Source organism: Hemitrygon akajei, chromosome 30 (genome assembly GCF_048418815.1).
Source record: "Hemitrygon akajei chromosome 30, sHemAka1.3, whole genome shotgun sequence".
Taxonomy (NCBI): Eukaryota; Metazoa; Chordata; class Chondrichthyes; order Myliobatiformes; family Dasyatidae; genus Hemitrygon; species Hemitrygon akajei.
This window is the reverse complement of record NC_133153.1, coordinates 31,786,181-31,800,667: the sequence shown is the minus strand read 5'-3', so window position 1 is coordinate 31,800,667 and position 14,487 is coordinate 31,786,181. Positions and strand designations below refer to the sequence as shown.

General features: G+C 38.8%; 1 protein-coding gene across 1 annotated transcript in view; it reads left to right on the top strand.

Moving 5' to 3' along the window:
* LOC140718944 (monoacylglycerol lipase ABHD2-like) overlaps window positions 1-14,487 on the top strand; it is a 91,023-nt gene that overhangs the window by 44,530 nt on the left and 32,006 nt on the right. Inside the window, exons 4-5 of the mRNA XM_073033247.1 lie at window positions 4,533-4,708; window positions 5,369-5,536. Coding sequence (XP_072889348.1) covers window positions 4,533-4,708; window positions 5,369-5,536 — 344 coding nt within the window. The remainder of the gene's footprint in view (window positions 1-4,532; window positions 4,709-5,368; window positions 5,537-14,487) is intronic.

Below are 14,487 nucleotides of genomic sequence, written 5' to 3'. Positions count from 1 at the left end.
GGTCTCCCTAGTCCCTTTGCATCTCCCAATTGCTGAATTTGCTCCCTGTTTAGAAAATAGTTTACACTTTTATTCCTTCTATCAAAGTTGCTTTGACCATTCTCCTAATTTGTCAAAGTCCTTCTGCAGACTCCCTGCTTCCTCAACACTACCTACCCCTCCTCCTATCTTTGTATCATATGCAAACCTGGCCGCAAAGCCACCAATTCCATCATCTAAATCATGTAACATTATGAGAAGCAGTAACAACACTGACACCTGCAGAACACCACTAATCACCGGCAGCTAACCAGGTCGGGCCCTCTTTATTCCCACCCCTTGCTTCCTGCCAGTCAACCATGCTAGTATCTGTGCTAGTACTTTTCCTGTAATATTCTTGTTCTTGTTTAGCAGCCTCATGTTTGGTGCCATGCAAAAGATAACTGAAAGTAAGAGTTTGCGGAGTTGCTGAAAGTTAACCAACTGAAATGAAGAATGATTAACAGGAAATAAAACAAAGGTCATTTTTGGGTTGATAAGTTGTTACTTGATGTGCAAGGATCAGAGTAGTTGACAATTAATATTAATAGCTGAAATAATAAAGCAGTGTAATAAATTTAAATCTACTGTCTGTATAAAGGTAGCTGGGAATAAGTTGCAAGGCACGCATGAAGAGATGCGCCGTTTGGGTATCAAATTGGTATATGGAATATGACAGTGAGGACTGTTACTCCATTTTGATAGTGGAAATGTTCCTTTAAAATCTTATCGTAAATAAAATGGTTCATCAAGGCCTTTGTGTGGTCTTGTGCACTAACAGTACTTGAGGCGATGAAGATGGCGCCAGTGAACAACACAACCAAGGTCGTGGTTCATAAAACTATTCTGTTATTCAATTCTGTTTACTTCATTTTTTTCTTTTAAATTTCTGCTGCTGTTGGAGCCTGTTTTGGTGGCATGTTTTCAGGCTGACTGAGTGATCTGGCACTTTGCTGTCTCTGAGGAGTTTCGATGAGGCTTTGAGTGAAGTGTGTGGCCTGGATGTCAAGGAGCCTGAAGAAAAAGCGCAAGCCCATGATAGACTCTATTTCTAACCAATCCCACAGATTAAAGTGTTGAGGAAGATTGAAAACATCGAGAATGAGAAAGGAAGGTGAGCAGGTGCTCACCGCCGTCTACCTGTGAATGACAAAGAGGGACTCTCTCTCCTTGCTTGCTGCTCCCGAAGGAAGGTCTCTCTCACCCTCTCACTCGACATTGCCAGAGTCCTGGGCTTTGGGCAAGATTCAATCAATACGGTTTGTGAATTGGACTCTGTAGCTCACATTATGATGTGCTTCCGGTTGCTGCTTTTTTTGTTATGAGAAAATCTGCAAGTGTTGGAAATCCAAAGCAGCACACACACAAAATGCTGGAGGAACTTAGCAGGCATCTATGGAAAAGTGTAAACAGTCGATGTTTTGGTCCGAGACCCTTCTATTTTTGTGTGATTTTTGATCGGAGCAGATTAGCTGTGCGGCCTGAAGATAATGAGTTGATACAACACTAGATTGAACTGAACTGAGATGAACTGAATATGCCTGGATGGTTCCAATGATTTGTGGTTTGGTGTTTTATATTCTGTGTGTTTTCACTTGTTTTTTGCAATTTGCTCAATTTGGTTTTTTTTTGGCACATTGGGAGGTTTGATGTTTTTGTTTGAACAGGTTCCATGGTTTTCTTTCTTAGTTTCATGACTGTCTGTGGGAAGACAAATCTCAGGGTTGTTTACTGCATACATAGTTTAATACAAAATGTACTTTGAATCTTTGAACCTTTGAATCTTGAAGGTGCAGTGAGTGGTTAGGAATGCAAGTGATATGTTGACTTTTATTGCAAATATTTTGTGTACTAGAAAGAAACCTTGTATCATTTACACAATTTTAGATTGAACTCATTTGGAGTACTACGTAAAATTGTGCTGTCCGTATCTCAGTGAGGTTAAACTTGGAGGCAATGTGATGTAGTTCAGTAATTGCAGTGATTTGATGGATACATGGGGCTGTCATCTGAAGAATTTGCTTACATTCTTGAAGCATGAAGAATGAGAGACAACCTCATTAAAAACAATGAGCAGGACCAATGGAGTGGATACTTAAAGGATGTTTCAATTTTTTGGCTCCAGAGTTAGACATGTTTCTGGTTAAATTACAGTCGGCCATCCTTATCCGCGAGGGATTGGTTCCGGGACCGCTTGCGGATACCAAAAAACGCAGATGCTCAAGTCTCTTATTCAACCTGTATCAATGTGGTGGACCTTAGGACTCAGTGGAACCCCAGACCTTATTTAACCTGTCTCATTGCGGTGGACATTAGGACCTGGCAGCGGAGCTCTGAATCCGCAGTGTTTCTGTTCATGAAAATAATCATGATTACGATTGAAAATAAAGTGGAAATAATAAAGCGATCGGAAAGAGGTGAAACGCCATCAGTCATTGGAAAAGCATTAAGCTACAGTCAGTCGACAATCGGACCAATTTTAAAGGATAAAGTGAGAAAGGCCCTGCCCCGATGAAAGCTAAAATTATTACTAAGCAACGCAGTGGTTTAATTATTGGGTTTTGGGTTTTTGATCCTCCACATCAACCAGGCACGGATGGAAAGCGCGCTTGGAAGTGATCTGTCAATGGATCGAACTCGGGAACTTCTGTTTCCAAGCCCAGCGCTGAAACATATGTTTAGTGTTTTATATGCATAGAAAGGTAAAATATATACTATATACTAAGACAAACGTTTGACTAACTGACACTAACTATTGGATGTACCTGTTCCGACTTACTTAGTGAGAGAACTGATTTTTTTTCAATCCGGATCCACGATAACCTACGCACATCCTCCCGTATACTTTAAATCATCTCTAGATTACTTATAATACCTAATACAATGTAAATGCTATGTAAAATAGTTGTTATACTGCATTGTTTAGGGAATAATGATAAGAAAATAAAGTCTGTACATGCTCGAACAACAAGTGCTGGAAGAGCACTTCCGGGTTTTCTCGAATCACAGTTGGTTGAATTCGTGCATACGGAACTCGCGGATAAGGAGAGCTGACTGTAATTATTTAGTAAGCTGGTGAAATTTCCCCATAGAACCATAGAACATTACAGCACAGAAACAGGCCTTTTGGCCCTTCTTGGCTGTGCCGAACCATTTTTCTGCCTAGTCCCACTGACCTACACCTAGACCATATCCCTCCATACTTCTGTCATCCATGTACCTGTCCAAGTTTTTCTTAAATGTTAAAAGTGAGCCTGCATTTACCACTTCAACTGGCAGTTCATTCTACACTCCCACTACTGTCTGTGTGAAGAAGCTCCCTCTAATGTTCCCTTTAAACTTTTCCCCATTCACTCTTAACCCAAGTCCTCTGGTTTTTTTCTCCCAAAGCCTCAGTGGAAAAAGCCTGCTTGCATTCACTCCATCTATACCCATGATAATTTTATATACCTCTATCAAATCTCCCCTCATTCTTCTACCCGCCAGGGAATGAAGTCCTAACCTATTCAACCTTTCTCTGTAACTCCGTTTCTCAAGTCCCGGCAACATCCTTATAAACCTTCTCTGCACTCTTTCAACCTTATTAATAACCTTCCTGTGATTAGGTGTCCAAAACTGCACACAATACTCCAAATTCAGCCTCACCAATGTCTTATACAACTTCATAACATTCCAACTCTTATACTCAATACTTTGATTTATAAAGGCCAGTGTGCCAAAAGCTCTCTTTACGATCCTATCTACCTGTGACACCACTTTTAGGGAATTAAGTATCTGTATTCCCAGATCCCTCTGTTCTACTGTATTCCTTAGTGTCTTACCATTTACCTTGTATGTTTTACCTTGGTTTGTCCTTCCAAAGTGCAATCCTTTCCTTTCCTCTCTGGTTTTTTATGCACCTTGGGGATTTTCTAGTCTACCAAGCTATGGATGACAAGAGCTGTGCAATGATTCAATACTAGGTGATGGATTTTTGGACACTGGAAATTAAGAAATGAAGACTAGGAAGGAAAAGTTAGGTATTTGATTATCTACTTACCTACCCAATGGATTGATTTTTGCAGTTAGCAGAGTATGTTTGAAATTTCTTGTGGCGTATGTCTCCTGTTACTACTTAATTCATAAGTAGGCAAATAATTTTAGTAAAATTTTACTATATTTCCTTAGTTTAATAAGGTTTTCCTTATTAAAATGATTAATCAGTTTAATAAGGAATACCCAGACTTATGATTAATTAAAAATTCAGTACGGCAACTGGATAAAGATATTACTTTTAGTTTTATTTTATGAGGTCTCTGGAGAATTCACTTTTGAAATGGCAGTGATAAGTGAAGAATGAAAAGTTAGACATCTCATAAAATGTCTCTGGATAAGAATAATAGTACTGCTGGCAAAACACTTTCAACTACTGAAATATGTGGGAAGAGGAAGAGATCTGTTTACGTAGAAAATGGGATGTGGAATAATGTGCTTATGAAGGGGCTAGTAATTTTGATGTTTATATTGTTGGACAGATACATTCCACCCCTCATTTGGGGAAAGAGTGGACACGTACAGACAGCTTTATATGGTAAAATGGGACGTGTAAGTTCTCCGCATCCCTACGGTTTACGCAAGTATCTCCCTATGCCAGATGGAGCTACTGCAACGTGGGATCTTTTTGAGCCTTTGGCAGAGCACAACACTGGAGGTAAGTGAAATCAAGTGTGACTGTAGAGCATTTTTGGTGGAATTTTGAATAATTCATACAATCTTCATTCTTCCATCCAAGTATGTAAAAGGAGAAGGGTGACTGATTTGAATTCCGGTTTGTGACCTCTGCTGTTGCAGCAATAAAGTCATTATATTACCTTCTACACAGCAAGATTTGGGAAAGCTGAAAGTAAATTATCATGTGTTTTTTTACTTCTATTCATTATCCAGAAACAACTTAAAAGCTTGGAGTGGTTGCTGAGTAAGGATGCTATTTAATTCACTGAAGCTTTCAGATGAATGGTATGTCAGCTGTAAGTTGACGCACAATGCTGGGTAATGCTTTGGTCATACACTGTTAAGGATTCTGATCCCCTAATCCATGAAGGTATTGCTTTTGATAAATTTGATGCATGCACGTAGCTCAATGAGCAAAATGCAAAAGTAGTTAAAGATAAGTGGTATATTTTCAAATGAAAGGTAGTAGATTTATGGAATAAATAACTTTCTGTATTGCATATCCAGAGGGGACAGAATTAAAGGAAATGTGCACAGTCCAGAGGACTTGGTGTCTAGTTCTAGTTCAAATGTCCTTTTTCCTGGAGAAACAAATTTCTTATCAAGCTGTTTAATACCATGAATTTATTGTATTGGATAGAGGATATTACTATGGTGATTTGTCCTGGGATCGCCAATCACAGTGAAAAGCAGTACATTCGAACGTTTGTCGATTACGCTCAGAAGCACGGATACCGGTGTGCTGTTCTCAACCATCTTGGTGCTTTGCCAAATATTGAACTCACCTCTCCTCGTATGTTTACATATGGTAAGGCAATTTTCACTTACCATTTTCTTGCTACTAGAAACATTTTGCAGAGTTTTCATGACATGTTATGCCATCAATGTGCAGTTACAGAGAATCTAAACATCAGTAATATTCCAATATTTAAGTGAAACAAAGATTTTGTCATACAATAAAACTTTCATGTTCTGGCAGACTAATGCATTTTGCCAAACTATTGCATTTTCCAAATATTTCTATTAATATTACAACACTTTTAATTCACTTTTTAGATGTTACACAATACCATAATGAATTTTTCAGTGAACCAGGTAAATTCAAAGGGAGCCTGGGGACAGGAACCCCAGTGAGTGGAAAGTGAATGAGGCAAACATCAACTGTTGAGTAGATGGGAAATTATCTGCAGTACCCCTCACCTCCACCAAAAAAAAATAATGGCCGAAACATTTCCAAATAGGTGGATAACAAATTATCAGAGTTTTTGTTAATTGGTTGCTGACAATTAATTGCACTAAAAGCAAAGGTGAATATAAAAATTCAAGTTTACATTTTTGCCATAAATTGGTCATTTTTATGGTCACCATTTGTCACATCCACACATGGGTTGTGCAGATAATGAAATGCAGATAGCCTTTCTGAACTTGATCTGAAATCTCAGTAGCAAGCTCTACTGATCTCTCTACCATCACCGGTTGGTGGGGGGGGGGGGGGGGGAGAGGGGAAGAGGGGGAGGCAGACTCTGGGGGAGAGGATTGCAAAACAAAACTCCCCACCCTCAGAATTGCAGAAATTCTGGTTCAGCAATTCATAGGTAAACAAAGCACCTCCATTTGTGGGAGGTAGATGAGGAAGATAAACGATAAAGCAAGTTGGACTGTGTTGCAGTTCTCGATCTCTTTGTCTCATTCTGACTCTTATTCGAAGAGGAATTTGAAGAGTAGAATGGTCTCGGCCTGAAACATTGACAGTTTATTCCCCTTCATAGGTGCTGCCTGACCTGCTGAGTTCCTCAAGCATTTTGTGGGCATTGCTTTGAAGAGTAGACAAGTCTTTCTCCTATTATGTGGGGATTGAAAGGGAAATGTGTAAATATTCAAGAAAAACAAATGTAAATTAGATGACTTTCTAAGAGTACTTCTGATGATCCTGCATTTCCAATCACTTGTCATTTTAATTCTCTGTTCTACACATAATCTCTCACTTTCATTAGCAGTCTTCCAGAAAGGCTTAATGTAAGCTTGAGAATGATGCTGCACCCAAGTAGGCATGTTAAAGACCCCATAGCTCAAAATTGACTTCAATAATTTCAAAAAATCCATCATTCTGATTTGTCAGAGCAGACCAGTATTAAAATAATGTTGTCCACCTAGTGTTAATTCAGTTTCCCTCTAACTAATCTGCTAAATAGTTACACCATTATTTTCTTTCAGGTATCCAGCCACTTCTGTGTTCTGGACCTCATTGTTCCAGTACATTTTTCTCTCTCCAAATTAATTTTCTTTTCCTGTGTTTATATTCCTCCTGATTAAAATGATGGCTTTTGAAAGCAATGTGTCACCTGAGCAAACCCTTTGTTTCCGCACTATGATAGACATTTCCTTTACTTTCTCCACTACAATCACCCTTTAGCTTCTTGGAACTTGAAGCACACTTATTTTCTTTCTTTTGCACTTGGAAAATCATCCGATGGAAGATCAGCTTAAAACTTAAAAACTACATTTCTCTCTCCAGAAATGCTGAAGACGTGATCTACAAACGCACAAATTAAAGAGCAGAAGTAGAGCACTATACCCGTTGAGCTAGTTAAAAGGACCTTGTTCTAATACGCTGAGTATTTCTAGAAAACAGTTTACAATCACTGTTATGTAGAACCCCGATGGGATTGTGGAATGTTGTGTGTGTTCTGGTTTGCTTACCTTGGGAAGGATATTAATATGATTATTGGATTAGGATTGTGAGTTTGTTGGATGAGAAGCTAAGAAGACTGGACCTATACCCTCAAGTCTAGAAGAATGAGAGATGATTTAACTGGAACACAGCAGCGTAGATGCTGGGTTGAAGTTTCCCTTAGCTGGTCTGTCTGGAACAGTCTTAAAATAGAAGCTTGGCCATTTGGGGCTGAGACGAAAAGGAATATCTTCACTTTGAGGCTCATAAATCTTTAGAATTTTGTACACAAGGATTTGGACTCAATCACTGAATATATATTTAAGACAGAGATTTTTACATATTGGGGGACTTGAGAGAAATGGTGCAGAGGTTAAAAAAAATAAGCCTGAATTAACTCGAATGGTGGATCTGCCATCTGAGAAGCCAATGTCTGCCTACTCCTTCTGTTTCTTGTGTTATATTAACCTATGCCTACTTGTTTTTACTTATGATTAATTTTTGCTGCTGCCTTAACAAGAATAATACCTATTTTGGAGGCTGGGTTTAGTATAGTCAAATGTTCTCTGCTCCTTAACAGTAAGTTAACAAATTTCAAGACACATGCCGGTGATAATAAACCTGATTCTGATTCTGATATCACAAGCCAGAGTCTGGAATATTGCCCTTTTAATTTAGTGGTTGGGCAGACTGGTTTGAAAGGTTAATCCAAAGCCTGCTATCTGGTGAGATATAACTAGCTAGCCTATTATCCACTTCCCCATGTGTATACACTCAATGGTCACTTTATTGGGTATACCTGTACACCTGCTCATTATGCAAATATCTAATCAGCCAATTATGTGGCAATAACTCATTGCATAAAAGCATGCAGACATGGTCAAAAGGTTCAGTTGTTCAGATCAAGCATCCAAATAGGGAGGAGATGTGATCTTCGTGACTTTGACCATGGAATTTTTGCTGGTGCCAGATGGGTTGGTTTGAGTGTCTCAGAAACTGCTGATTTCCTGAGATTTTCATGCACAATAGTATGTATATAATGATCTGAAACAAGTGTCTAGCCTTTTGTGGTTAAAATTGGCAGGGGTTTTCTATTTTTCATAGAGAAAATGTTTGTGGATCAGAATTTTATCAACTGTAGCAGCAGGTATAAGAACAGGGACGTCATAAAAGAACTACATAAAATGCTAGTTATGTCATAGATAGAGTAGTCTCTACTAGTCAGGTCACAGTAGACTAAGAATGTGATGGTATTAGAAAGAACGCAGAGAATCTTTTTAAGGGTTTTGTCATACTAAGACAATTTTGATTATGAAGTGAGATATTAATTAAGCTTGGGGTTTTCTTTCAAAGAAGGTTGAGGTAAATTCTATTCTCTTTTCAAGGTTTATTTTATATTGATGTACCGGAATGAAACAATCCATTGAATAAAGTAGTCAATAATTAAAGTGACATATGCTTAAAATAATTACTGAAGGTTTAAAGGGGAGTTGAGGAAAAATCTATATACCCAAAGACTGTTAGAGGCTTGAAAGTGTGGGGGGTGCAGAAATCAAAAGCACTTATGAGCATTGAGCTATGAGGTTTTAGATAGGAGGTATGAAGTGCCTAAGAAGCACTGTCTTTTGGCTGGCATGGACACAGTGAGCCCATTGGGAGCCACCTGTGTTGTAAGTATCTATGATTACATGTCTCTAATCACTACTGGTAATTTAGTAAGTGCAATGATTGAAGATCACATTAGAATTAATAGGTTTTCTTGGGGAAAATTAGACTCCCCTGTGCTGGCTAATGTGTAAGGAGTGACAATTATAGGAAAGAGCAAAGGTAACCACTTTCAGGCGAGGGTAGAGAGAAAAATGTTGTCTAGTGATGTGAATTTGACATTTTTAAAGTATATAATTACTATTTGGAGATTATCCATTAATATTTAGTTATCAACTATGGTAAAACTTTATTGTAATTTGTTATCCTAAGTGTTAGAACTATGTACAGTTATATGAGAGGCAAAAAATAGTCTTTTTCCCGGGGTGGAAATACTTGAGGATATAGCTTTAAGGTTAGGGGGGTAGTTTACTTTGCTTCTACTTCTTTAAGAGTTTTCAGAGATTCAGCATGACCTCTAAAACTTTGACAAACTTGTATAGATGTGTAGTGGAGAGTATATTTACTGTCTGCTTCACAGCGTGGTATTTGGAAACACCAATACCCTTGAACAGAAATCCTACAATAAGTAGTAGATACAGCCCAGTCCGTCACTGGTAAAGCCCGCCTAACCATTGAGCAATTCTACATGAAATGCTGTTGCAGGAAAGCAGTGTTCATCATCAGGGACCTCTACCACCCAAGCCATGCTCTTTTCTTGCTGCTGCCATCAGGAAGAAGGTAAAAGAGCCTCAGGACTCACACCACCAGGTTCAGGGACAGTTATTACCCCTCAACCAGAGGGGATAACTTCACTTGCCCCATCATTGAAATGTTCCTTCAACCAATGGTCTCACTTTCAAAGACTCTCCATCTCAAGTTCTCAGTATTTATTGCTTATTTATTTACATTATCATTTCTTCTTTTTACTTTTGCGTAGTTTGCTGTCTTCTGCACTCTGGTTGATTGCCCAAGTTGGGTGGTCTTTCATGATTATGTTATAGTTACTAATCTATGGATTTGCTGAGTATGCCCACAAGAAAAGTGAATCTCAGGTTGTATATGAGGACTTTGATAATATATGTACTTTGAACTTTTAAAGATTTGTAATACAAGTTTATTCATAGAATAATAACTGCCCAGAACATGCTACTTCCAGAGGTATGCTAGAAGCAGTTATGATAGCAACAGTTAAGAGACATTTAGACAGACACAAATGGGTAGAAAGTAGAGGAATACAGATTGTACACAGACAAATGGAACTTTTTGGCATCATGTTCGACACGGACATAGTGAGTAAAAGGATCAGTTCATGTGTGTACTCTTCTAGGTTTCAGTTTTTGATCCATATCCATGCAAATCAAAAACTTACCAACCTAATTTCACCTCTGACACGGGGTCAATCACCCTGCAGGTCAGGCCTCCGCAAATGCACATTCAAAAAACTAACTTGCTGGTAATGTGTTCCAGACTGTTGGATGAAAAATGTTGCTTCATTCTTATCTGTTATATTTAAAGATGATCTTAAATCTGTTTCCACCGCCCCCCCCCCCCGCATTTTTTTCTGCTTTTGACACCTCTTATGAGAAATTGGTCCTTTGTATTTACTGTATTTAGGTTCCTTTATACACTTCAGTCAAATCTGCCCTTCAGGTGCCTTTGTTTTACAGAAGAAAGCACCAGCACTACTTGTCTTTCTTAGCTCAAACTTTCCAGTGCTTGCATCATCCTCATAATTCTTCTCTGCATTTCCGTAATGTGACCGCAGTTGTATGTAGTTCTTGAGTTGTGGTCTAGCAAGTACAGTGCACCCACCTGGAATAAAGTTTCTACTCTTTTTTTTGTGTCAACTAATAAAGCAAAGCAGCTCATATTCCTTTAAAGTAATCTTTCAACTTAACCTTTTCCCTCTAAGAATCTATGTTTCTTGAAATTTTATACACAATTTTCCATACTTCAAGCAGCCCCTAGAATTTACAGTTATGTCTACTGAAGTTGTAATAAATTAGAACATAATTTGTATGATCAAGAGAGTTCTTTGGTAGTGGCACGAGCTCTGTATAAATCAAAAAAGAATAAATTAACTCTTAGAGAAGTTTTATATTCGCAAGTGAGTGATGCTTCATGGAGGTGTATACATTTGGTTCCACGTTATTAGGTTTACCCTTTCACTTGCTTGTTAATGCAAATATCTAATCAGTGGCCACTTTATTAGGTACCCCTGTACACTTGCTCATTAAATTAAACATCTAATCAACCAATCATGTGGCAGCAACTCAGTGCGTCAAGAGGTTCAGTTGTTCTTCAAACATCAGAATAGGGAATGAATGTGCCTTTGACAGTGGAATGACAGTTGGTGCCAGATGGGGTGGTTGACAATTTCAGAAACTGCTGATCTCCTGGGATTTTCACACGCAACAGTCTCTGTAAACATTCAGTGAGTGGCAGTTCTATGGGCGAAAATGCCTTGTTAATGAGAGAGGTCAGAGGAAAAATAACCAGACTAATTCAAGCTGACAGGAAGGCGACAGTAACTCAAATAATCATGAGTTACAATATTGGTGTGTAGAGGAGCATCTGTGAATGCGCAACACATCCCCATGAAGTGGTTCAGAAGACCACAAATATATACTCAGTGGTCACTTTATTAGGTACTGGAGGTGTATAATAAAGTGGCCACTGTGTGCAATTTATTACATTTGCTTGATTGGAGATGTTGATGATTATGAATTTAAATTCACTTTCACCTCAGTTTGTGATGATAGCTCACTACAAAAATGTAGCTCTGTCTTACTGTCAGTTCTCTTCTATTGTCAAGATGAAGCCACAGGTTGGAGGACAACACCTTATATACCGTCTGGGTAGCCTCCAACCAGATGGCATGAACATTGACTTCTCTAACTTCTGTTGATGCCCCTCCTCCCCTGCTTACCCCATCCCTGATATATTTAGTTTTTTTCTTTCTCTCTCTCTCTCTCTCTCTCTCTCTCCCTCCCTCTCTCTCCCCCCCTCTCTCTCTCTCTCTCTCCCCCCTCCTCCTCCTCCTCCTCCTCCCTCTCCTCCTCCTCCTCTCCTCCTCTCCTCCCCCCCCCCCCCCATCACTCTACCTGTTCTCCATCTCCCTCTGGTGCTCCCTTCCCCCTTTCTTTCTCCCTAGGCCTCCCATCCCATGGTCCTTTCCCTTCTCCAGCTCTGTATCCCTTTTGCCAATCACCTTTCCAGCTCTCAGCTTCACCCCACCCCCTCCAGTCTTTTCCTGTCATTTCACATTTCCTCCTCCCCCTCATACTTTCAAATCTCTTACTATCTTCTTTCACTTAGGCCTGATGAAGGGTCTCGGCCCGAAACGTTGACAGTGCTTCTTCCTATAGATGCTGCCTGGCCTGCTGCGTTCCACCAGCATTTTGTGTGGATATTAGATTTTCTGTCTTAATATTAGATTTTCTGGGATTCTCAACTTCACAGTTAAATGTTGTTGATGAGTTGGAGAATTGGGTACTGCTTTTGACACCATCTCTTTTAATATGAAAATAGCTTCAGAAATTTAGGTTGGTGTAAACTTGAAGACACACAAAAGAAGCGATTTTTTTTGCACCTAGCTGAACAATATATTGAGGCTGTGTTTTTGTCAAACTTCTTAAGTGTTGCTCCAAGACTTATTTTGCTGTCTTGTACTCTCGTTGAAATTAATAGTTAATGTAGCAGTTTATTCTGACTCTTAAGAATGTGTCTGTCTTTCCTTTCTCATACAATTTACAGGGCCTTTAAAACAAAGTTTGTAAAATCAGACAGCAGAATGTTAGTGACTTTAGGAAAGTGCAATTATGATGTGTTTAAAGGGTATAGATTCAAACAAATCTAGCAATCTGGACATAGTATCTGCAAATGCAAGTAGATACATCTGACCTAAATTATTAGCCTGAGTTTGGACAATCATCCATAGGTACAAGAGTGCTAAATTTAAACACACAAGGCCACATCCACTGTGCTTTCTAGATCTGCTATAGAAAGTACAATGAAATTGTTGAGAGTATAAATTTAACAGAATGAAAGCGCAAACAAAAATCATTTGAGACACTGGGACCAGAGTGAACGTCCAATGATCTGTATAATTTGGAAGTTTATATGATATACTTGGATATACTGATGGCTCGTTTGCTGTGTTCCCCAGAAACTCTCTGAGGCCCATATTTCCACACACCCTTTAAGTTTGTTGGGTTTACTGGAAAGTTCATAATATCATGTAACATCTTTAAGAAATGAACTTGAAATGTGTTGAGACGATAATATGTATACCATCCAATTGTCAGTAGGATGTGCCATTCTGGCAGCATCAAAATTCTGACTACAGGATTATGAGCATCTTACTGTATTTTCACTGGAATGAAGTAGTCAAAGAGGCAAAATTGTACAGGCAATACCCTAAAAAAATATAAACCGAAAATGCTGGAGCAACTGAATGCCTATAAGAGTGATTAAAAACTTGGAGTACTGGAAGGTAAGGGGCAAGTACGCGCATGTCATCATGACACTAAAGAAGTTTTAAAGTGAAGAATTTGCTAATTTGGGTTGCTTTTGCGAAGTATTGGCATAGATGCTTTGAGCAAATAATTTCATGAACTTCAGAATTCTGTGACATTTGAGCAATATAACGTGCTTGCTTACTACTTCATTAATCTTGCTGGTGCCCAGCATTATGACCCTAGGTTCCCCGGCTGTATCTTTCTGTTTTAGATCTGGATTAACTTTGTAATTTGTTTCTGTTGGTATGAGCTACTGAGGGAATGTAGCAGGAAAGGCAGCATCTATGGAAAAGAGTAAATAGTTAACATTTCGGGCCAAGACCCTTCTTCAGAATTCTTCAGGTCTCGACCCAAAACATTGACTGTTTACTCTTTTCCATAGATGCTGCCTGACCTCCTGAATTCCTCCAACATTTTGTATGTTTTGCTTTGTATTTCCAGCTTCTGCAGATTTTCTCATGTGTGAGTTACTGTCACCGCTTTACTTCAAAGTTCTGCATTTGTGTTAAATCTCTTTTGTGATTCTGTTGATTAGAATTGCCAAAGGCTGTAATAATGCTTGTTCAGGTAGATATTGTTTTTGTATGAAGTTGGGTATGTCATGACCATTGAATGTTACCTACTATTTGATCCAGGCTGCCTGAATGCAGGTGTAAATTAAAACAAGGGATGTTTTTATATAGGTAACTAGATAATTAGGAAGGCCTAAAGCCCTTTTCTAATAAACTTTTACCTGAATTTCACCCATGATTGAGTAGTGAGAAAACATGTTCTCACCTGTGGATATTCCGGAACTATTGAATCAGATGTGCTTCTTGGATGTTGCTATTTTCAGATGCTGGAGCCAACTGATTGTAGTGTTTCCACAGCTGACAAAACCTCATCAATTAAAAACCTATCGTTTCACATCTGTTTGAATTT